A 22,410-nucleotide genomic window follows, 5' to 3' on the forward strand; every position below is an offset into this window, starting at 1 on the left:
GGGATTTACGGCTCTCACTCCAAGCAAAGCCACGGTATTACGGAAATAATTTAAGAAATTGTATGATTCAGTTGCTTCAATTGTAAATATAAACATGGACGGTAATTTATATTGAAACTATCATTGTATTATAACGAGGTTTGAAGTGACTGAGCCTACGATTATGAGAAACTGCCAGGCGGTCAGCAAGACACTAAGCCTCTTTAGTCGCTCTCGTCACCCCGCCGTCGTCTGTAAACCTCCCCACCCTCATGAGGACTCTCGTCATTTCGAGACTCTATCAAAAGTAATATTTTACGTTTTAGAGCCCTTTTGGTTAAATCGTCAAAATGGGACGGGAGGATCAAGTTGAAGAGCGCGAGGTTCTCGAGTCAATTTTCCCAGAAGAAATTACAGGTACAAACTCCAGTTCAAAAAAAACCACCTATTAACTAAGACATGTCTGTCTAATCATTTTCTAGACATTTCTGAAACCGAGTTTAGAGTCTCAGTCGCACTAGATATTCCCGATGAAGAAGACCAAGAACCCCCGAGCATGCTCCTCCAAGTGAGGTATCCAGAAGACTATCCCGAAAAGCCACCCCATCTAGACATCCTAGCTCCTCCCAATGCCGTACCCCACGAACATTTCAATGTCGCAGAAGATCGCGACCAGCTTCTCGCCAGCCTCGACGACACCATCCAAGAAAATCTCGGCATGGCAATGATCTTTGCGATAGTTTCTACACTAAAGGACAATGCTGAGCAGCTAATCCAGGAGCGCAAGGATGTCATCACAAGGGCCCACGAGGAAGCTGCCCAGGCTGCAGAGGCAGAGGAGAACAAGAAATTCCACGGTACCCGTGTGACTCCTGAGACTTTCATCAAGTGGCGCGAGGGTTTCATAAAGGAGATGGAGGAGAAGAGGCAACAGGAAGAGGACGATCGTCTAGCTGAGATGAAAAAGGCAAAGGTCAAGGAGCCTGCTCGCTTGTCGGGCAGACAGCTTTGGGAGAGAGGTCTTGCTGGTAAGGGTGACGATGAAGAGGATGACGATATGCCTGTGGAAGGTGTTGAGAAGCTCAAGGTTGAGGCCGTATAAGGGGGCCATATAGCAAAGGTGCATTACTTGGAGTTCGGGCTTGGTAACAAATGTAAATACAAATACAAGGCAATAGCAGACAGTCTTCTATGAGATGAGATGACAGACGATATCACTGAGAAGAAAGCTGGAAAAGACTAAAAGCTCACTGTTGCCGCGTTCACGGATCATAGGTTCTGATATAGACTCGGAGGTAATCCGTTCAGATTTAACTAAATTCTAGAGGTGGCAAGATTTTCTCTAGGCATGCCCATTTTTCTTCCAAAACGCCGTACCAAATGCTTTTTAATCCATTCCGTCTAAGCCTTCGATATAAAGCAATCAACCCTGCATCTCTGCATCATCATCGTTCTCGCCGTCGCTGGGGTCTTCCCAGTCATCCAACTCGCCATCAGCTGGCTCACCGATCTCCTTGTTGATACATGACAACAATTCCTTGGCGTGCTCTCCGAGTCGCTCGTCTTCGTACTCTTGCATATCGAACAACTTCAAGCACTGGGAAAGCCACTGTCTCGATGACTTCCACAAACCCTTCCACTCCTCGTTATCCTTGGTGACTTCATTCCATGGCTTGGAGGCAGTGGTCTTCTGCTTCTCACCGGTGATGTAGAGACACCAGCCGCCAAGATACCAAGCCTCGACACTAGTGTCATCATCTGTGACAAGACGCTCCAGCACGCTCAAGGCCTCATCCTCCAGTTCGGTCTCCATGAGCAAGCGAGCGAGAGCAATTCTGGTGGGAAACTCGGGAACATCAGGGTGGTTGGGGGGAAGGTTCTGCCACAACTCAAGACTCCTGCGCAGAGCGGTCTGGGCCTCGTTGGCACGGCTCTGTGAAATTCGGACATTTGCAACTGTTTGCCAGGTCTCAGGAGCCGCGGGTGCGAGGAGCATAGCCTCGGTAATAAGAGTCTCGCAGCGTGATTCGGCATCGGGCTCCCACGACAAGTCGGTCATATACACCTCGGTAACAGCGCAGAGGACTCCGGCCAGCTTGTGTTGCTTCTCCTGAAGAGATGTTTTTTGTTGAGGGGTGGGTGGTCGGATTTCACTCAGAACTGCAATCTGCTTTCGGAGCGCCGTCGCACCACGCTCATACCATTGAACGGTGTCAAGACCGCCCTCCTCACTGAGCTGGGCGAGAAGGAGGAACTTCTCAGGGCCACCACCAATTTTCTCGTCCACGGTTCCGTCTTGGTCGAGGTGAACCGCACGCTCAAAGGCAGCCCGGGCCTCGTCAATGTCACCAGACTCGATAAAGATAGTACCCAAAAGGTTGGCAGCGCTGAGCTCAAAGTCACCACCTTGGCCGGTGGCATCGAGAGCCTGCTGGGCAAGTGTAGCAGCCTCCTCTAGTCTTCCCACCTCAAGCTGAGTCTGCGCATCGACAATGAGTTTTGCGATGTCAGGATTCGTCTTTTTTGTTTCGGGTCTTGAGGGCGCCATGATGTTGGTGAAGCGGAGAGCTGATATGAGAAGTTGGGCGTACAGAGTTATAGTGAATGCCACCAATGTAAATATTACGATGACTGGTAGTAAGTCAAAATTTATGGGGGGAGTAAGATCGAGTAAAATCACGATAGGTGAAGGAAGTGAAAATGAGATGATGTGTACTGAACAGGCTTGCTCTCAGAAGCCTGCTTTGGTGTTGAGTGGGAAACTAAAAAATTTAGGCGGGCCTTATCGATAACGGCCCATGACAAGCCAAGCTCATTCATTCATGTGAGTTTCCGATAGCTCATGTTTTTGTTCTTTCGAATATCCATCATGGGAGGTTTGTGGGTGAGACTAGCAAAAGCAGCTATGGAAGGCTGAAAAATACTATTTCGTGTGCAATTGGTGTCAAACTTCAACATTCTTGATCAAACCATTGCTCTTTTCGTCCATGATGTCCAGACCAGACACTTTGGGCGTTTATCGACCGAGGGGCAAAAGTTGACAGAATTAATTCGTTAACTGATCTCCGTACCCTGTACAAGTGGAGCGTCTACACGATATTTGAACCACTAAAGAGCAAAGGCTGTCCTGATATTTCTTTCACCCGCATGCGGGGCACTCGCGGGGCAAAGTGGAATATATCATCAGCATTCAGTCCAACTTATTAGAGCATTTGTCATCGCGCCTCGAACTTCAAGACAACTATCAACACCAATACCTAAATCCAACAACTGCTATAGAACAAATAACGAATTTATCATGTTTACCGGAATTGTAGAGGAAGTAGGAGGTCAGTCTTAGCACACTCAAACTTGGTCAAGTCAACCGACTCACAACCTTTTAGTTGTCTCCAAGCTTGACAACAATGATTCTACTGGTGGCACTTCTCTGACCATCTCTATCCCTTCTGGCTCTCAGCTTCTCTCCGACTGCCATGATGGCGATTCCATCTCTGTCAATGGTGTTTGTCTCACCGTCACCTCTTTCACGCCTGAAGCCTTCACCATTGGCGTAGCCCCCGAGACTCTGAGAATCACCAACCTGGGTGACCTCAAGGAGAACAGCAACGTCAACCTTGAGCGCGCTGTCCGTGCTGATACACGCATGGGCGGCCACTTTGTCCAGGGCCACGTCGATACCACCGCCAAGATCCTGTCTGTTACCAAGGACGGCAACGCCCTGACCTTCCGCTTCCAGCCTGCCCGCAGGGACATGCTGCGGTACGTTGTGTACAAGGGCTACATCGCCATTGACGGCACTAGCTTGACCGTCACCAAGGTCAATGACCAGGAGGGCTGGTGGGAGGTGATGCTGATCGCCTACACTCAGGAGAGAGTTGTTGTGGCGCAGAAGAAAGAGGGTGACACAGTCAACATCGAGGTGGATATGATGGCCAAGTATGCTGAAAAGTCACTTGGTGGCGTTGTCGGATCCGAACCGGGATCTGCAGCCTCATTCCCTTTCATTGAGAAGATTGTTGAGAGGATCGTGGCACAAGGATTTGGCGCAAAGCAATAAAGGATTGGATAGATTTTAATAGTTAATGGCCTGGGTACCATTCCTCATCACTATCCTGATGCTCTTAAGAATGTGACTCGCTGCCTTTTCAACACCACAAACGCCCAATACCAATTCCTATCATACAAGCGTTCAATCGTTCGATCCTACATACCAAAATACTCACAATATCCTTTTCCCCCGTTAAAATACGTATACGAGCAGAATCTCCTAAACCTTTATGCATCGCCCCAAATTTGGGCAATTTTGGTGCTCAGCGGCTTCGTAAACTTCTTTCGCCCGACGAGGTGACTTGTTTCACTGAAAACCAACTCGCGCTTGCGTTTCAAGCCCTGCTCGCTAGTTCCGCATGCCTCAAAAGCTTTGACAAAATCGTAAGGTGTTTTCCAACGCTTTTGTATCTCAAGTGCCTTCTCTCCTGTGACGCCTTTGATAGTCATGAGCATCTTCAAGAATACGTCTCGCAACGTAATGGACTCTGACTTTGACGCAAGCGAGGAGAAGGCCGGGTAGGTAATGTACCAATCTGGAGATATGGATTCCCTGAGGTGCTTCAGCAGTGGAAGATAATTCTGCGATGTAAGGACCTTGGTAGGTATGACGTGCAGGGATCTACTCTCGTACGTCTGTTTCAGCATAGCAGTCATCCGTGTGAGGTATCTGATTGTCTCGTCCATCTTGTTCGTTCTCTTGACAAAGTAGCCATTAACTACTTGCGTCGAAGCGATAGCCGATCGTACTGCTTCGGCGTATCTGTTGATCACCTCTGGGTCCATTCCAATTTCCTCGATGATGTAAATCACTTTCTTCACGCCGGACCGTTGTAAGCGAAACTTCTGCTCATGGAATCTACCATCCTTGATACTCCCGATCAAATCATCAAGACGTTTTCTTTCGACAATCCAGTCCAGCACAACCTCGTCACCCTCAGCACCTTGTGATGAGAGCAGATTCGGGTCGTTGCATTTCGCGACCCACTGAGCATCGCCAAGCTCCATGCTACGCATGATGGGTTTCGCACCCTGTTTTGCAAGTTCCTCTTGCATGTAGTCGCGGTCTGTCTTGGCCCTTACTTCGCGAACGTCCAGGACTAACTGGACGGTAAAGGTTCCTGGAGGTAATAGTATTGGAGTGAAGTTGGGCAACGAGGCATTGTCTGACGCCGTTGGACCATCAGATACAACATTTTGATACTCTGATGGAGCTTGCGGTGGTTCAGCGATCTCCACGGAGGGCGACTCTTGTCTAGAAACGGCTTCGGGCTGGAAGTTCGGAATAACTAGTTGTGCTGAGGTAGGATCCTTAACCCTACCCTTTTCAGCCTGCCAGTGGTCGGTGTCCTTTATACGCTTAGCAACTTCCCATCCTTCGTCGGTCAGGGCATATCTCCTTAACGGCCGCCCTCTTTCGTATACTAGCTCCTTCTGCAGCAAAGTTTTCATCGAGTTCCAGGCAGTGTAGAACTTGGTGGGATCGCTAGGAGCGGAAAAAGATGAATCACAGTATGGCTGCGCAACTTCAATGAGTTCGACTTTGGTCATTCCTGTGGCGGCGTCTTCATCCAAGGTTGAGAGTCCTACTACTAAGGCAAAAGCTCCAGATCGAAGAGCAGGGACGTAGGCTTTGGGCTTGCGTGCCTTTTTCGCAGGCTTTGAAGAGCCTTCCCCGTTGTCATCGCCAGTAACCGGTGCCACTTTACGGGACCTTGGATGCGGAGGCATTGGAAGGCCATTCTGTTCACAGTATTTCTTCAATTGCTGTTCAAGACGATCGCAGAGTTTAGGGCCGAAACCTTTGAGTTGTTGCAACTGTGTGGGGTGCTCAAAAGTAATGGGACATGCTTTCAACGAGTTGTACGCTGTCCGGTACGTGGTAACGCCTTTGGAATTGCGTTCCCGAGCTAAATCCAACCATTCTTTCACCCACTCCAGAAATTGGGGGTTGGCTGAGTCGGCGTCAGCCATGTCGCCACTTTGAATTGCCTTATGGCGAAGGCGCGGCTTGGACTCTATAAAAAAAAAGAGCGACTGGAGATTGAAATCAGAAATGAGATGAGTGGCCAACTCAAGGCAGTCTTGGAGGTTTGGTGTTGCCGCCGATGGGGAAGTAAGACGCGACGACAGTTTCGCGTTGACAACGACAGGGGGAGGATTACACGAAGTCACGTGTGATATACGGCCTACTGGGTAGCAGAAAAAATGGCCTCTAAGTCTTAGGGTATAAAAATAAGTAGTCTAAGAACTATAGCCTAAGGCGTATAAAATGGCCTACTAATTTTGTCTCTTATGCTTCCAACGTTCAATTTTTCTGATACCCTGAGGACGGCCCAAGGATTCGGGCGGTGAGAAATGTAAACCCTGAATACCTAGGTTGATGAGCTGCTATTATTGGCTGACGTGAGACCCTGAACTTCTATGCCTACTAAACTACTGCTCATGGAGGTAGGTTCCATCCATGCAAACTGATTCTCTGCGGGTAGGGCGCTGTAGCAAATCCACCCAATTAAAGCAGCTAAAGCTCCCACCTGCGCTACAACACACTAAGCTTCATGAAGCGGGGCACTCCCATCAAAGAGAGCTCTACTGTAACTTTTTATAGCACCCAACATCAAAGAATCCACTCGATTGAGGCGGTATGTATCATAAATAGTATTTTGACCGCTAAAAGATTACTTCATGGCCCCTTTAAGCCATCAGTTTACCCGGGTCGAGTGAGGTCGCCAAGCCAACCGTTTAGAAGCACAGTTCAGCTTCCAGCATGTATGTGCAAGTCCAGGTGGCTGGGTTCCATAAGTATACTGGCCGTCCATATTGTAGTGTATTTTTCCAACTTTATGAACAGCTGGCCCCTGTACATAGTAGGTAAGCACTGTTGGTAGCTCCTGTGCCCCTCCATGGTATCATGGAGCCCGTATACAGCTGTAGAAAGTCTCCCCCGCCTCGTCACTGCGGAGGCTTTGATCGTTTCAAAAAGGAATCCATCTCAAGCTCCATCTTTCTTTTACATTCTCCTCCCGCCTGCTTCCCCGTCGTCTTGTTTGTTTTCTTCTTTCATCCCATCTTCATTAGTTCAGCTCACCACAAGAATACGTAGAATGTCTGACGAAAACTTCCTCGCCGCTTCGGCCAAGCACCCTATCGTGCCTAACCATGTCTACAACTATGGCACTGCGGGGTTCCGCATGAAGGCCGACCTTCTCGATGGCGTCTCGTTCCGTGTCGGTCTCCTGTCCGGTCTGCGAAGTCGTAAGCTCAATGGCCAGGCCATTGGTGTCATGATCACTGCCAGCCACAACCCGGCTATCGACAATGGTGTCAAGATTGTTGACCCCATGGGTGAGATGCTTGAGCAGGAGTGGGAGGCCTATGCCACCAAGCTTGTCAACTCTCCTTCTGATCAGGAGCTTCTCGACAACTACAAGGCTCTGGCTACCCAGCTCAAGATCGACATTTCTTCTCCTGGTCGAGTTGTTTACGGCCGTGATACTCGTCCCTCCGGTCACTCCCTCGTTACTGCCCTCGCCGATGCTTTCGAGGCCACAAACACCGACTACACCGACTACAAAATCCTCACCACCCCCCAGCTTCACTACCTGACCCGTTGCGTCAACACTGAAGGCACCCCCAAGGCATACGGCAAGGTCAGCGAGCAGGGCTACTATGAAAAGATGTCTGAGGCTTTTACCCGTGCTCTACGTGGCCGAAAGCCCCAGGGCCAACTTATCGTTGATTGCGCCAACGGTGTTGGTGGTCCCAAGCTCTCCGATTTCCTCAAGGTTGTCCCTGAGGGCACCATCGACGTCAAGGTTGTCAACGACGACGTCCTCCGTCCCGAGGTTCTCAACCTGGATGTAAGTTGACTTCAAATTCCCGGACCAAGGGGCAATTACTAACTTAATTCCAGTCTGGTGCCGACTTCGTCAAGACCAAGCAGCGAGCTCCTCCCAGCCCCAAGCCCGTTCCCGGTGCCCGATGTTGTTCTCTCGACGGCGACGCCGATCGTCTGATCTACTACTGGGTCGACCCTGATACCGGTTTCTTCATGCTCGACGGTGACCGCATCTCCTCGCTCAACGCTTCTTTCATCGGTGACCTTGTTCGCTCTGCTGGCCTTCAAGATGACCTCCGTATCGGTGTCGTTCAGACCGCCTATGCCAATGGTGCCAGCACCAACTATATTGAGAAGCATCTTGGCCTCCCCGTTGTTTTCACTCCCACAGGTGTGAAGCACTTGCACCACGCCGCTTGCCAGTTCGATGTTGGCGTTTACTTCGAGGCTAACGGTCACGGTACTGTTGTCTTCTCTCAGGAGGCTATCCGTGCTTTCCGTGAGACTGAGCCCCAGTCTCCTGCTCAGAAAGATGCTCTCGAGACTCTCGCTGCTGTCGGCGATCTGATCAACCAGACCGTTGGTGATGCCATTTCTGACATGCTCATGGTGGAAGTCATTCTTGCCCACAAGGGCTGGACCCTTAAGGACTGGGCTATGACCTACAACGACCTCCCCAACCGACTTGTCCGTGTCGAGGTCGGCAACAAAGACCTCTTCCAAACCACCGACGCGGAGCGTCGCCTTAGCCACCCCGTGGGTGCTCAGGACGAGATCGACCAATGTGTTAAGAAGTACACCAGTGCTCGCTCTTTTGCCCGCGCAAGTGGTACTGAGAATGCATGCCGTGTCTATGCTGAGGCTGCCACCCGCTCCGAGGCGGATGAACTTGCTAACAAGGTTGCTCAAATCGTCAAGCAGTTCGGTTCTTAGGAAAATCTCATATATCGGTCAGACTTGGGTGAACTAGACTTTGGCGAACTAGACTTGGGTGAACGAGGCTCTAGTAAACGAAATTCGTATGAACGAGAACGAGAATGGAGCGAACTAGTCGCGAGTGGGCTATTCTCGAGTGAACAAGATTCAGGTGGGCAAGAATCGAGCAGCCGAAACTGCAGCGAACAAGACTTGGATGAAGAAATCTTTGTTTTCTCAGATTAACAAAAAAAAATGAGCAGAAGGTTAGGACACGCCCACTACAGGACGAGCATGTGGGGAAGCAATTGTTCAAAAGAAAGGAGAAAAGGAAACAAGAAGAGGTTTCCAAAAGAATAGTTATGTTATCAAACTCAGACTCAGAGGGCCCTCCGGGACAATGAGCGGTATGCTTAGCCCAATTTAACGATGAATGAAAAGTTTCTTTACTCTAATCACTCAAATTAACTGTTTGGAACCGGCATGGGAAATTAAAGCAGAACACATATCAAAGCAAAGATCTATTGACTAGGTGAATCCGGAGTGGTCTTCTTTGTGGTATCACTCATAACGGGTCGTCAATCTACCAAACCGTCCCTCGCGCTCATGTTTTCTTCTCCTTCTGGAGTTATCTAACAGCAATATTTACCCCGTGTAAGATGCAAGAAGACGCCGTCCGCCTTGTACGTTTCCCAAACTCAAGAGTGTCTAGCCTCCTCCCTCAAATCAATTCATACCCTCGATTTTATTTTTTCGTGTAGTCATTACAACAAGTAGGTAGGCATGTGCTTACTGAAAAAGCCAATTAGCACATGCGGTATTCGAGAGCGCCCTTGGAGGAGCGGTTGGCGTCCTGGGTCTCGAGCTCGTAGGCAATCTTGATGTCAAGATCACGTCTGTTCTTATCGTTAGGTCGGACATCAAGGTTGAGCTGGATCTCCTCGCCCTGCTGAACGGTGAGGACGTCCTCGAAGTAGAACACGGTTTGCTTCCAGTGAGTGTACTTGGTGTGGGGACCTGTTGAGAAGCGGATAGGCTTGTGGCAGGCGGTGAAGTCGATATCAAACCACGACACCAGGGCGTGGATGAAATCGTCGCGTTTAGCGGAGAGTTTGAAGGGCACTTGGAAAGCCAGGTCGGCGACGGTGCAGGTGTAAAGATCGAGGGTAAGGACAGGAGCGGGGTCGGTGACAGCAGCCTTGACCTCTACAGTGTCAACGAGGGGCTCACAGAGAGCAGTGGCCTTGAGGGGGGTGTAGTCGAAACCGTAAACATCGTTCCAGACTAGAAATCATTAGCTACTGTGCCCATGGAGTCAAGTTTGAGCTAAAATGAACACTCACACTCAATCTTGTCCTCCTTGTAGTCGCCATCCTCAATACCGGCGAAGAAGATGGTGGCCTTGTCGGGGAAGATCAAGCCATCCTTCTGAAGGTAAGTGTCACGGGCGTAGAGGACGGTGTCAAGCATGGACTCGTAAAGGAGGAAGTATCCCATCCATTCGGAAATGATGATGTCGACCTTGGGGAAGGGGAGCTCAACCTCCTCCATCTTGCCCTGGAGAAGAGTGATCTTGTCAGAAAGGCCGTTGATCTTGACGATCTCACGGGCCTTGAAAATGATGGTGGACATGTCGACACCAATAACATGCTTAGCACCGGCCTTAGCAGCAAACCTATAACAGTACTTGTTAATTCAAATTCGATCAATTCCATCTGCTTTTTTGTCCAGAATGGCGCGTGTTGCGAGAGCTTGTCGTTCTGCAAACGCGGGGCACGACGAGGGGCAGTTTTTTTGCAGGGTCTTGTTGCGCACGTACATAGAGAGAATGGCGGTTCCACAGCCAACATCGAGAACGACCTTGTCCTTAAAAATGTGCTTGTTTTGCATAATGGCGTTCATATACGATCGTGTTCGGACCTCGTCTTTCTAAAGACACCGAAGCAACATGGTCAGCGGATAGTTCAAAACAGAAGCGCAAGGGCTATAATGTAGGGAAGGGAAGCTCATACCAACATCTCCTCGTGAATACCTATTGCAAAGCAACAAATAACCAGTCAGTAAAGAGTTCTTATAGCTTCAGTGTAAAATAGAATGGTTTTTGTTCGTACCATGGTGATCGTAGCTGTGTCGCAAAGCGCTGTCAGTATACAACGATTTCTCTTAATTGACTTGGGTTTTCCAAACTTACCTCTTGAAGTAGTGCTGCTCGCTGTGCTCCATGGAGTTCATCTTCTGCTCCGCGACCTCGACGTCCATCTTATCTCCGCTCATTTTGAAGAATTGTTGAGGGTTATGGGAATTCCGAACTGGAGAGAATGGTTGTATAATTTGAGGTTGAGTGAGGAAGAAAAATAGAGAGGAAAAAAGATTGAGTCGCAAAACGGAGCATACAGTTTCGGCGGGCGAGATGGGGGACCACAGACGGATGCGATTTTGCTAGTTCGGGCAGAAAATAATTTATCGGCGTCACCGCCCGAATTTTTAGAGGAGGTACCTATGGACAGCAGGGACCCTGTTTTCAGCACCAGCTCGTTTTGGGTCTAGTAGCTCTAGGAAAATAGGTGGGCAGGGCAAGCAGGTATGGACCTCTTGCCTCCCTCCCTGCTCAAGAGCTGATCAGATAAGGCAGAAAATTTCCGTACACCGAGTCAAGGTAAACCATTAGAGGAGAAAGGCGGTACTTTGACACTTATTTTTCAAGTCATGAATCGACTAGACACTACCTACCTACACTGTCACCATGCATATTCTTTTAGGTAGTAGATTTGGTTGTTAATACCGACTTCGTCCCTTGCATGTATTTGGCATGGGACAAGGCTACTACTTCCATGGCCTGGGCTACCAACATAGCATAAAGCTTCATGCTAATTGGATCAGAAGGAGTACTTGTAGCATAACCAGAAATCGATGCCAGTTAGCGCAAGATCTAGATCTTAAATTTATCTATCTATGGCCATATATCAAGTTCTGCCAACCGCAGAGCGTGGCCCATAACTCGAGTGAGTCTTCTTCATCACAACTGGGAATCTTCAGTCGACAATCAACCCGTTTACCAGTCACCTACCATCACGGCCTGTTTTCTTTTCGCGCGGTAACCCAAAAACGCCTTGGCGCCAATACATGCATTCGAACTTGAACAAACGAATCCCCCTCAACATCACGCGTGGACGCTGTTGAGCGTATTATACCAGAAGGACGCTGTTAATGCAGCCCTCGTTCTCTGGGTTGTTGGTAACTTGAGCGTAACGACCCCAAACAACCTTTCCACCGGCGGTGACCAGACCAAGTTCGCTGACGTTGACCTCGATAACGGTACCCTTTGTCAGAACACCGAGTTGAGTGTATAGAGGGTTCTGGGGGTTCTTCTTGACGCTGATGATGGGCAGCTGAACGGTAACACCAAGCTCGGGGTGTGTGACATTGGCCTTCTTGTAACGAAGACCCATGGGCCGGATGAAGCGTTCGTGCTTGGGGTTGCGGCGAGTGAAGTCGGGTCCGACAAAGGTGGGCTTGGTGACCATGCGCTTCCAGGCCTTCTTCTGGATCTTCTTTCCGGTCTTGACGACCTTGAACATTTCTTCCTCGGCAATTCCGCGGACCTTGGGCAATGGGACAGCAAACTTAGCAGCCTTCTCGGCTCGCTTGTTCTTGATAGCGCTGCTGAGGGCCTTGGCAGTTGAAGGATTTGTACGGTCCAAAAGGTAGGAGGGCATGGGTGTCGTAGGGTCCTTCTCGTCGGCGGTCTTGACGTTGCGCTCCTCGTGCGCCTTGATCTGCTTCTTCATCTGAATCTTCTCCTTGTGTCGCTTCTGCTGGTGAAGCTTGGCCCGGAGACCACGCAGGTTCTGGGCATCCTGGGAGGCCTTGTGACCCTCACGGGCGGTACGCTTGCGAACTCGTTCCTCGTGGTCAAGACGACGACCGTGAAGCTTGCGCCATCTTTCCATATACTCGTTCTGAGGCTGTAGAGGAATTAGCAATCAATTTCAATTGTGCAAGTTTTGATGCATACCATGTTGTCGGTATAGCCCAGGTAGGGACTTGATTATATCTGGTTGAGGTGATGCTGAAATTTCCCCAGCGATAAAAAAAAAGTGGCGGTTTATCGTAGGCGGTGCTGGTACCAAACTAAGTTGGTCGGTGCTCGGTGCTACGCTTTTCCGGGTCGACCCATGAACGGGCACCTTAAACTTTTTTGAGATACAATTCAATACTTCGAGGACGACAGCTCAATTCCCCGTCCAATTGACCAGCGATAGTGCTCAAGCCTGAAAGGTACTGCTATCAAAAATGAGCAGGGCACTTTTCCGCTCCATGCTGGAGCTGCGAGCTCCCAGCGCCCGATTTTCGGCCCCCTCATCTCTACTGCCGATTCGAACTCGCGCGTTCAACACCACAGCGCCCATCATCGAGCAAACGTTCCCTGAGCGTCACCCCAAGAATGCGGCCAATCCCACTGCCAACCAGCCCCGACCTCTAGCTCTTAAAGTCAGCCATCCCAATCCACCTCCAAAGCCCATGGACGATTCTGTCAAGACCCTTCTACCATTCCTGGCCGCTCAACCGGATCATTATATCACCGTTCATGTCCACGGATTCCCGTACCTTGTCCGGGAGGGTGATCAGGTCCGTCTGCCTTTCCGCATGCCCGGTGTTCAACCTGGCGATATCCTACGGCTTAACCGTGCCAGCGTCCTCGGTAGCAGAGATTACACCATGAAGGGCGCTCCTCATATCGATGAGCGGGTTTTTGAGTGCAGGGCTACGGTTATTGGAACAGAATCTGAGCCTCTGCGCATCAAGATCAAGAAGAAGAGGAGGCAGCGAAGGATGAGGCAGGCCAAGAGCAAGCATCGATACACAATTCTACGGATCTCGGAGCTGAACATCAACAACGGGGAGGATATCGAATAAAGATGAGAATAGGGAATGAAAGTTTTAACTGGAAGACGTTGTTGTACATGTAAAAACAAAACAGGAAACGCCATGAAACGATGTACTATTACCAGCTCAGAGCTGGCTGTACAATAATACAGCAAATTTTGTAAAGACCATGAAAAGCTCCAATCTTAAAGACGCTGAAAAATGTTCTATTCATGGACCTGCTCGGTCGTGTCGTTTAAGCCATAAACACCAATGACTATCGAAAGCCATTCCATATTACCTGTGATAAAAACCCCTATGCCTAAAATGAAAAATGAAAAAAAAGTAGGTATTTGTTTATGCAACGAAAGACAACAAGAATAATACTCCTCAACACCCAGCTATAAAATGTTCTCTTTCTAATCCATTCAAGTTGATCATAAAACATTCATCCAGGAAGCAATTGCGCCTCGGCAACTCCATTATACATAATTATCCGGTCACATCCTACCGGCCATGGCTTTCTTAACACTGGCCCAGTAAGCTTGTGGCCAAACACTAAGGCTTTCGGCCTCGGTGGGCATCCGCTCGCGGCATCTTGTCACCACACTCTGGATGATTCTACCAAGCAGTTCCTCGTCAATGGGAAGAGCTTTGTCGGTGAGCTCAGCAGGGTACAAGAAGGGGTCAGACTCGTGCAGGAGCTCCTCGCAGTTCGGGCGCATATGGTGGTCACGGTGGAGGCAGCGTCTCATGGTGCGGATGAGAGAAGGAGGAACGGACATGCCACCCATACCGCGAGAGGGGAACTCGATCTCATGGTCCCAGTTGATAATGGCTTGGCATCTTGACATCTGGTTGGCAATGTGACCAAACGGTGGCAGACCATAAACCATCTGGTACAGAATACAGCCCAGAGACCAGATGTCGCTGGGTTTGCCAAGCTTCATGAGTTTGGGTCGACCAGGGGCACGGCCTCCTCGGGGGTTGTTGGAGTCCATAAGAGATTCTGGAGACATATAGTTTGGAGTCCCGACTTGGGTCTCACGATGAACGTTGACAGTCTCATCTGTTTGAATAGCATTGGCAATGCCAAAGTCGATAAGCTTGAGTTGACCTTTAACAAGAACAAAGTTGGCGGGCTTGAGATCAGAGTGGACAATATCGCACTGATGAACAGCCTGCAAACACTCAAGCATTTCCTTCCAGTAGAATCGCACGAAAACTGGATCGAATTTTGCAGCCTCGGGGTTATATCGCTTCCGCAAAAAGGTATTGAAATCCAGCTCTCCAATCTCCATAAGCTATTCAAAGGTCAGCAAATAGTTCATAATTCTTGCTTATTTAAACGTACCAAGGTCAGAACCTGCTTCTCAGTGTTCATCTCGCAGTCAAACAGTTTAATAACTCTCTCCACTTCACCTAGTTTCTTCAGCAGGTCAATTTCACCGAGATATCCCTTGATGGTCGAGTCATCTGCATTCTCCAGAGAAACACGCTTGAGGGCGAACATCTTGCCGTTTTCGGCGGCAACGCGGTAAACCTTTCCACTACCACCTCTGCCAAGACAATCAAGACGGGTGTAGGCAACGCCATTTACTCGTAGAATGTTCCTTCGTTGCTTTGCTTGTGTGGTTGTAGCAGCACCGGCAGTGGCAGTGGCAGCCTCAAGGACAGACATCTTTGGAGGTGGGGGAGGAGCGTGACGTAGGGGAGTGTTTCGGGCCATCGAGGCCAGTGGTTTCCTGTCTGGTGAGGCTGCTCTCATGGGAGCCGGATCGGCGCTCATGGGTCGTTTCGGCATCTTGTCCGAAATCGCATCCATCGAAGGCTTGTTTCTCTTGAGGCTTGGCTGAACATCATTCTCTTGATCGCGGCCAGAAGGCAACTCTGGTCTAGGAGCAGGAAGCCGATAATGGATTTCCTCCTCGTGCTCAGGTTTAGCTTCTGGCTCTGGGACCTGCACTTCTGGTGTGGATTCCCGTGGTGATGTTTCCCTCGAATATTGTCTGGCAGCACCGAGTCGTAAATCAATGTTGGAAGCATTGCGACGGTGGATTGCTCTAGCGGCGGCTTGTCCGCTAACTGGGCTTCCCGAGTTGAAATCCCGGATGCCATCCCCATAATATGAAGCGGCATGTTGGTCTTCGGCAGGTTGACCATCAGTTTCCTGGCTGGACATTATGTCTCCGTCTCCGTTTCCTTCGCCCTCCTCCTCGCTCTGCCTTCGGCGACCACGCCGGGCTGGACCGCTCAAAAAGCTACCCGCAACCTTGCTAACGCGCCTGACGCGCATTGAACTCTGCAGGTTTCCGTTATCCTCGGGTCTTGTCCTTGTGCTTGTCGAAGGGTACCTAGAGACGCTACCGTGGTGGAAGGGGGGGGGGTTTCTTGCGACCGTCGCAGGCTCCTCTGGCTGGTCGTTATCCTCAATTGTAGATCTGTCTACCATAGATCGATCCGAAGATCTCCCTGAAGAAGGGCCAGTAGAGCCAAGCCGACTCCTGTTGCTGGGAGAACCAGCATTAATCCGCACAACGCGTCCACCCTGCGCCGGGGTATTCACATCCAATTGAGAATCATGTCTAGAATCTTTTGAGTCTTGCTTAGAATCATAGCGCTCGTCGGAAGACATATCGCGGCTCTCAGGGCGGCTTTGAGGTCGGGATCGTTGGGTTGAACGAGATGTCGAAGTCGAACGTCGTTTGGTGGGCTTTAATTGATTTAGACTTTGAGGCGTGTTGCTTAATCTAACAACTCGTTTTCTAACAGGGCTGATCTCTCGACTTTGTACTTGTGCTGGGCTTGTTGGTCTTGAAGACCTTGTGTCGTGGGGCTGTACGCTTCCGGACCTTCGTTGTCGGCGAGTCTCACTGGTTGAAGATGTCGACGCGTTCAGGGCACTTGTGCGCCGTCGCGTTCGGGGAGGTGAAACCGGACGCTCTGCGGGTGCGGGATCGCCATCATTGAGAAGCGCCTTGGTGAGAGCACTGAGCTTCATAGGTACCGGGATCTCGTCCTCGGAGCTATCGTCGTGGAATTGCTGTGGTTTGGGGTGATAGCCATTGGGAAGGGGCTGGTTCGAAGGAGCAGAAAAGCTCTCGTTGTGATTGGCAACTGGGCGCGAAGGTAGTCTCCTAAGGGCTTGTCTTTGTGATGTTCTTCGCACAAGACCATTGCCTATAGGTGTGGGCGATGCCGTCGCCATATTAATGCTGTTTTGCAGAGGTGCAGTAGAGCGCGTCCGGGCCGTGTGATGAGTCGAGTCGATCAAGGATTGGTGATGGTGGGTCTGGTGAAGAGTTAAAGTATTTACTACAATTCGATTATTATTGCCATTACTCGGCTTGCAAGACAAGTTTCCAAAACTTGAGACTATCGCGTATGGGACAGGGAAGAGAGATATGGGAGACGAGGCGTGTTGTCCCACGAGAAAATATGGTCCAATCAGTGAGTTGCCGGTTGCCTAGCAACGACACTCGGCTCAATCTTAGCGGCCAAGTGTAGGGTTGCAATGTCATGCATCATACCTGACTTGGTTAACAAACAAATAGGTAGGTGGTTTAGCTGATTACTGGTGGTATGTCATTATACTGATGGTGACATTGGTAGAGTTGCATTTAAACCTCGCAACCGGTAGACAAGGCAATTAGGTTGGTTTTATAAACGGCCTTTCGGTTACCATGCATGACAACTGGCGGATCCATAGCCTAACCACCCGAATTTAATGTATGCTCCATCTGCATATGCATGTAAACTACTCCGTACCACGTCTAATATAGCGAGAAGAAGGGTAAAAGAGAATTATAGGCTGATGCTTTCCCCAACAACATTAAATGTCAAATTTTGTAATTGATTTATCTGGAGCTGTATGTCCTGCCAGAGTCATTTTAGATGGTCTACTTTGACACTTGGAATGTCAGCCATACATGAGACTGCAATGTAGATATTCAACATTCTTCATTGTGACTCACATTGATCCTCTATCTAGCTTCCGCTTTTTATAATGAACAAATTGTCTAAATAGCCTTGTGATAACTATCTATATATCACTTTATGTGCAATGGCATTCAGGCATTACGCAACTTACAGGGGAAGCTGGTAAGTTTCCGTTCTTCTCCACAAAAGGTTAACCTCAGGTATTTAGCCAATCATGAATTTGTAACGCCAACGTTACTTCGGGTTGCTAGTGAGCCACATCGTCAAATAGTCCCATGCTACGTATAGTCTCCCCTCTCCTCTCTCATGCAGTTTCGCTTTCAATAATTCCAACTTTTTTCTTTTCGTCGCAAATAGGTCGATGCACTCGCAATGGCAACTCAAAGGGGGCGGCCATGGGCGCGGATTGTATCCTTGACCGTCCTCGTTCTCGCTTTTGCGATTACCGTTGATGCTTCGACTGGCGACAGGTTACCAGAATTCAAGGACTGTCTCAAGGTGAGGGTAATCACATCACAAAGTGACCAGAGACTAATTTAACATCACAGATCTGCAATGCCGAAAACTGCGCCCCAGACAAACCGCAAACTCCGATCCGTACGTATCCTTGATTTCTATCATTAGTGTACTCTAGCTAATGCGTCTTTCCGTTAACAGATGTTCTACATCGTCTCCTATTATGGAACTGCGCCAGCGAATGCGACTATGCCTGCCAGCATATAGTGACAGGTCAACGAATGGCCACAGGTCTCTCGGTTGAACAATTCTACGGGAAATGGCCGTTCTACCGTTTCCTCGGCATGCAGGAACCCTTTAGTGTCCTCTTTTCGCTGGGCAATCTCTGGGCGCACTGGCATGGATTGAAAACAATGGACCAAGCCAGGATACCAAAGTCATACTCTATGCGGATATTCTATGATTGGTTGGCCTATGTTGGCATAGCTTCTTGGACGTTCAGCTCTATATTTCATACCCGTGACTTCCGTGTCACTGAGGAACTTGATTATTTTGGTGCTGGCGCCAGTGTGCTATATGGACTATACTATACGGTGGTGAGGGTCTTCAGGCTCGATAAGCGCTCACCCCGAAGACGAACCACACTCCGAGTCTGGTCGCTCTTTTGTTCCTCCCTCTTCCTTGGCCATGTCTCATATCTGAAGTTCATTCGATGGGATTATACTTACAACATGGCTGCGAATGTGGCCGCCGGTATTGTGCAAAACGTGCTCTGGACGTGGTTTAGTTTCAACAGATACAGAGAATCAAGGCGTATATGGGCGGCCTGGCCTGGTTTTGTGGTCGCTTGGCTCATCTTTGCCATGAGCATGGAACTTTTTGACTTTCCCCCTTGGTTAGGCTGCGTTGACGCCCATAGTCTATGGCACCTTATGACCATTGGGCCTACTATCCTATGGTACAAGTGAGTTACATCGCGTGATGAATCTTTCTAATCACATTGCTAACGATGAGTAGTTTCCTTGTTAAAGATGCTCAGGACGATATAGCTCGCAGCCAGAGACTTAAGCTTTAATAAGGAGCAGGCTTATGCTAGCAAAACATTACCATCTTATAGAACTAATTGAACGATGTTGGTATTTGTGTCGTGTGATATCTATTGTAGTTAATATGTATATATTTGAATAAGGAACTGGCAATGTTAAACAAGGACCCCACTTTCTTTCTTTTGATTGAAAATCAATTCATTCATTGACCGAGATTACCTCCCATTTATTTAAATACATTTCTTCCAACACCCAGCATCTAAAATTAAGCCCAATATATACATTTCCCTCACCTTTTTATCGTTTCACTACAAGCATAATCGATTATGGTCGTGTTCATTATCCTCACTCCACTCATGTGCTGAGAAGATCACGCACCGACAGTCCCCGACCCTTGGAATCGCGACGATCATTATTCAGCATCAACAATGCAGCCATAGCCTCTTGATCCAGCTCGCTTTGAGGGTTGAGTGCTGGGCTTGTCAAGGCCGACCCTGGCGCCGAGGCATCGCTTCTGGCGTAATGTGGTGCTCCGTATATCTGCGGACCGAAGGCGGGTGATGTCCCGGCAGAGACACTATAGCTGTATCGACGATGGTCGGCAGATGCTGAAGAGTAGGACTGTGCTCTATTGCGAGAGTCTTGCGGAGGAAGCGCAGGGGATGCAGACGGATGGCGGGCATTTTGATCCGGCATGGCGTTCAGTGCCGGCGATGCGACATCGGAATCTTCCATCTCGATATCATCATCATCACCAGATGGGTCGCCCTGGAAGGTCGGGTGGAATTCACGAATGGATGGTAACCGCTCTCGACCCGTTGGTGTTTGACGCCCGGACTCTGTCTGGCCGTTGTCATCCTCCTGCTGTGCTTTCAACTTGGAGACACAATCCTCCAAATACCGGATATATTCGATCGAAGCCTGGATAGGAAATGAGTCAGTTACCAGCTTTCAATACTTAACGTACAGGTTGGACAGAGACATACCTGAAGAATGGATAGTTTGTGCATATCCCCTGTACAAGCTGGAATCATGCCCTTGAGTACGGCAAACTCCTCATTCATTTTGCTCCGCCTCCGACGTTCGATTAAACTGTGTGCGGTTTTCCTGGCGATCTTTCTTCCCGCTGCACTTGTAGCACTAGGTTGCTTCTTTCTCGTCTTGTCATCTGTGGCCGCTTCCCCTAGAGGTGCTGCTGCGGCCTTTGAGTTGGCTGCCGTGGCTGCCGTGGCTGTGGCTTTCGCAGCCGCGCTACTCTTGCCAGTCGACTTCGACTTCTCCTTATTGGTGTTGTCGCTGCTTCCCTCCTGTCGAGGTTTCATCTGGATTATCTTCCTGGATCGAGTTGGCGGAGGCGGTAGGGCGAACGAGTTGTCCTTTGCATCCCTGGCAGCTGATGATCGACGACGAGCCTTTACGGTCTCGGCTGGTTGCATTGGGTATGTTGTTCCCGGTGAAGTGGTGCCAACCTGGTGCGACTTTGTATTTGTCGGTGAAACCTGAGATGACATCGTGGGTGATATGCGAGAAGCGTCATAGATGGCTGGAGGCGGTAGCTCGAACGAGAGCTGAAAAGAAGCGAGTTGTTGAGTTCCGTCTTTTCCTTTAATGTCGGACGAAGAGCCTGGGGTGAGTGGAAGACCTGGCCGGGGCATCTTTGCAATGCTGAGAGTTCTGAGTCTGGTAACAATTCTGCCTAACAGAGTGTTGAATTAAATACGATGGTTGGTGCCAATCTCAAGGGGAAAGTTCATATAAAAATAGTATGAGGGATGACAGTCCCAGCTTGACGCAAGTTATAGTTAACCAAGGCAATAACAGCGATGAGCAGCTGTTACTTTTGATCAAACTGTTTTGTTCAGACCACAGGGGGAAGAGACACAACGAGACCCTTTTCTAGGAGAGGACAATATGGACTGCGGGCGAGGATGAGCAAGTTCCAGTCTCGTTTTAGAGTCAAGACATGGACATGGGGCAAAAGATATTAAATTGGTCAACTCAGAACAATCTACCAGACGTGCTTCAACGCTGGATAGACGGGGGCCTTTGCCTGCAGAGGCGGACACGCAACGCTACCACGCCTCCCAGTCCAAAGGGTTTCATGTCTGAGCCCGCTGTTTCCCTCCAATCCAGCTCAAAGAAGTGCAAACTACATCTCAAGCTTTGTCCGACTTGAACCTAGAACGACCGGGTTAAAGGGAACTGAGTTCATGGACCAAGCATCATCGAGGAAATGGTCGCGTGCTCTATTTGGTGATTAGCGAATCAGCGTGGGGGATTGACAAACGTGGTCAGAGTAGGCTTTTCGGTGGGCAGGGGTCCAGTCTCAGAAGCACAGAAAAGAGGCTTAGATTGGCGTCCATGCTGGATGAAGAAAGACGGGAAGTTACTCGAGCTTCGTACAGGAGGGCACGAGGGGCTATAGCGTGCTACATTGGTAGCCATTGGCTCGAGATAAAAGGTTGAGGTGCCATGATGAACCATGATGATGGTGTAAGTCGAGGTGTAAGTGAAACGCAATTCCCAACATACGAATATGCTATCAAAGCTGATGATGACAGGGAGTCAATACAAGCATTTACACAAACCAATTGTCCTCTGAAGACAGTGAATTTGGCTCAAATAAACGTTGGGGCAATAACATAAGCCCTGTCTGTGAGTGAGAGAAAGATGGGGGGCCTTTGAGATCTCCAATCTGTCTCCAATCTTTGACTCCACCTCCACCATTCCACAGAACAACTCCACAAGTCTGTTAAGAGTCAGGACTGATGCTTCACTCGGTTGCCAATTAGGCAAAGACAAACAACCAGTGCAGGAGGGCACGTATCTCATTGGAACTATGCAAGTTTGCAGATTCATGCCCAAAACAAAAGACCTCACAATATCCGGGACTTTGCCTTATTTGATTTAGCCATAAGAACAAAAAGAGAAGAGTTGCAACTTGGGTTCTTTTTTTAAAAAAATAAAAAAAAAATTGGCTTTATTATTTGGATTTGGATTTAATTGAGCACGTGCGTGTCCTCAACGACGTCGACGGCTTTTCTATCATACAGTAGCAGCAGCACACTCGGTCATTTTCCCCAATTCCGCATATGGGAATCCCACCCATCACCATCTTGTGTGAGCCAACGTGGGGAGAGACCCCGGGGCGGCTCTTTGCCAAGAACCTACCCCTGACACGCCACAGACCCACGAACAAGCCTTGACCACCTGAACTGGTTCTTCGGTTTATCAACAAGTTAACTTCATAGACATGTGGTCTGTTCTGTTGTCCGTTGTGCCTTCTTTCCTTTTATGTCGTGAGCAATAGCCCTGATGCAGTAT

General features: G+C 49.2%; 12 protein-coding genes across 12 annotated transcripts; 5 read left to right on the plus strand and 7 right to left on the minus strand.

Moving 5' to 3' along the window:
• Positions 1-329: 329 nt before the first annotated feature.
• On the plus strand, positions 330-1,081 carry FSST1_003986 (RWD domain-containing protein; the record flags this gene model as incomplete). Its single annotated transcript, XM_083230117.1, has 2 exons — positions 330-396; positions 462-1,081. 2 exons carry the CDS (start codon positions 330-332, stop codon positions 1,079-1,081), a joined length of 687 nt encoding a protein of 228 aa, XP_083087416.1.
• A 321-nt stretch (positions 1,082-1,402) lies between these two features.
• On the minus strand, positions 1,403-2,527 carry FSST1_003987 (ACL4 family protein; the record flags this gene model as incomplete). The annotated part of the gene is made up of 1 exon (XM_083230118.1): positions 1,403-2,527. The coding sequence occupies one exon, from the start codon at positions 2,525-2,527 to the stop codon at positions 1,403-1,405; it is 1,125 nt and encodes a 374-aa protein (XP_083087417.1).
• Positions 2,528-3,277: 750 nt separating this feature from the next.
• On the plus strand, positions 3,278-4,036 carry FSST1_003988 (riboflavin synthase; the record flags this gene model as incomplete). The annotated part of the gene is made up of 2 exons (XM_083230119.1): positions 3,278-3,308; positions 3,363-4,036. 2 exons carry the CDS (start codon positions 3,278-3,280, stop codon positions 4,034-4,036), a joined length of 705 nt encoding a protein of 234 aa, XP_083087418.1.
• Positions 4,037-4,254: 218 nt separating this feature from the next.
• On the minus strand, positions 4,255-6,000 carry FSST1_003989 (crossover junction endonuclease MUS81; the record flags this gene model as incomplete). The annotated part of the gene is made up of 1 exon (XM_083230120.1): positions 4,255-6,000. One exon carries the CDS (start codon positions 5,998-6,000, stop codon positions 4,255-4,257), a length of 1,746 nt encoding a protein of 581 aa, XP_083087419.1.
• Positions 6,001-7,130: 1,130 nt separating this feature from the next.
• Positions 7,131-8,797, plus strand: FSST1_003990 (phosphoacetylglucosamine mutase PCM1; the record flags this gene model as incomplete). Its single annotated transcript, XM_083230121.1, has 2 exons — positions 7,131-7,886; positions 7,940-8,797. The coding sequence occupies 2 exons, from the start codon at positions 7,131-7,133 to the stop codon at positions 8,795-8,797; spliced, it is 1,614 nt and encodes a 537-aa protein (XP_083087420.1).
• Positions 8,798-9,584: 787 nt separating this feature from the next.
• On the minus strand, positions 9,585-11,053 carry FSST1_003991 (protein-arginine omega-N methyltransferase HMT1; the record flags this gene model as incomplete). The annotated part of the gene is made up of 6 exons (XM_083230123.1): positions 9,585-10,063; positions 10,123-10,454; positions 10,599-10,708; positions 10,792-10,811; positions 10,891-10,904; positions 10,971-11,053. 6 exons carry the CDS (start codon positions 11,051-11,053, stop codon positions 9,585-9,587), a joined length of 1,038 nt encoding a protein of 345 aa, XP_083087421.1.
• A 911-nt stretch (positions 11,054-11,964) lies between these two features.
• On the minus strand, positions 11,965-12,797 carry FSST1_003992 (rRNA-processing protein NSA2; the record flags this gene model as incomplete). Its single annotated transcript, XM_083230124.1, has 2 exons — positions 11,965-12,744; positions 12,795-12,797. 2 exons carry the CDS (start codon positions 12,795-12,797, stop codon positions 11,965-11,967), a joined length of 783 nt encoding a protein of 260 aa, XP_083087422.1.
• A 275-nt stretch (positions 12,798-13,072) lies between these two features.
• Positions 13,073-13,696, plus strand: FSST1_003993 (mitochondrial 54S ribosomal protein bL21m; the record flags this gene model as incomplete). Its single annotated transcript, XM_083230125.1, has 1 exon — positions 13,073-13,696. The coding sequence occupies one exon, from the start codon at positions 13,073-13,075 to the stop codon at positions 13,694-13,696; it is 624 nt and encodes a 207-aa protein (XP_083087423.1).
• Positions 13,697-14,145: 449 nt separating this feature from the next.
• Positions 14,146-16,853, minus strand: FSST1_003994 (serine/threonine/tyrosine protein kinase MPS1; the record flags this gene model as incomplete). The annotated part of the gene is made up of 2 exons (XM_083230126.1): positions 14,146-14,949; positions 15,000-16,853. The coding sequence occupies 2 exons, from the start codon at positions 16,851-16,853 to the stop codon at positions 14,146-14,148; spliced, it is 2,658 nt and encodes an 885-aa protein (XP_083087424.1).
• A 1,103-nt stretch (positions 16,854-17,956) lies between these two features.
• FSST1_003995 (Per1-like-domain-containing protein) lies at positions 17,957-19,115 on the plus strand (the record flags this gene model as incomplete). Its single annotated transcript, XM_083230127.1, has 4 exons — positions 17,957-18,082; positions 18,133-18,181; positions 18,242-19,004; positions 19,058-19,115. 4 exons carry the CDS (start codon positions 17,957-17,959, stop codon positions 19,113-19,115), a joined length of 996 nt encoding a protein of 331 aa, XP_083087425.1.
• A 325-nt stretch (positions 19,116-19,440) lies between these two features.
• FSST1_003996 (basic helix-loop-helix domain-containing protein) lies at positions 19,441-20,741 on the minus strand (the record flags this gene model as incomplete). Its single annotated transcript, XM_083230128.1, has 2 exons — positions 19,441-20,007; positions 20,073-20,741. 2 exons carry the CDS (start codon positions 20,739-20,741, stop codon positions 19,441-19,443), a joined length of 1,236 nt encoding a protein of 411 aa, XP_083087426.1.
• A 610-nt stretch (positions 20,742-21,351) lies between these two features.
• Positions 21,352-21,570, minus strand: FSST1_003997 (uncharacterized protein; the record flags this gene model as incomplete). Its single annotated transcript, XM_083230129.1, has 1 exon — positions 21,352-21,570. One exon carries the CDS (start codon positions 21,568-21,570, stop codon positions 21,352-21,354), a length of 219 nt encoding a protein of 72 aa, XP_083087427.1.
• Positions 21,571-22,410: the final 840 nt, after the last annotated feature.

This window comes from Fusarium sambucinum, chromosome I (genome assembly GCF_050947815.1).
Source record: "Fusarium sambucinum isolate potato_lamoka chromosome I, whole genome shotgun sequence".
NCBI classification, from domain to species: domain Eukaryota; kingdom Fungi; phylum Ascomycota; class Sordariomycetes; order Hypocreales; family Nectriaceae; genus Fusarium; species Fusarium sambucinum.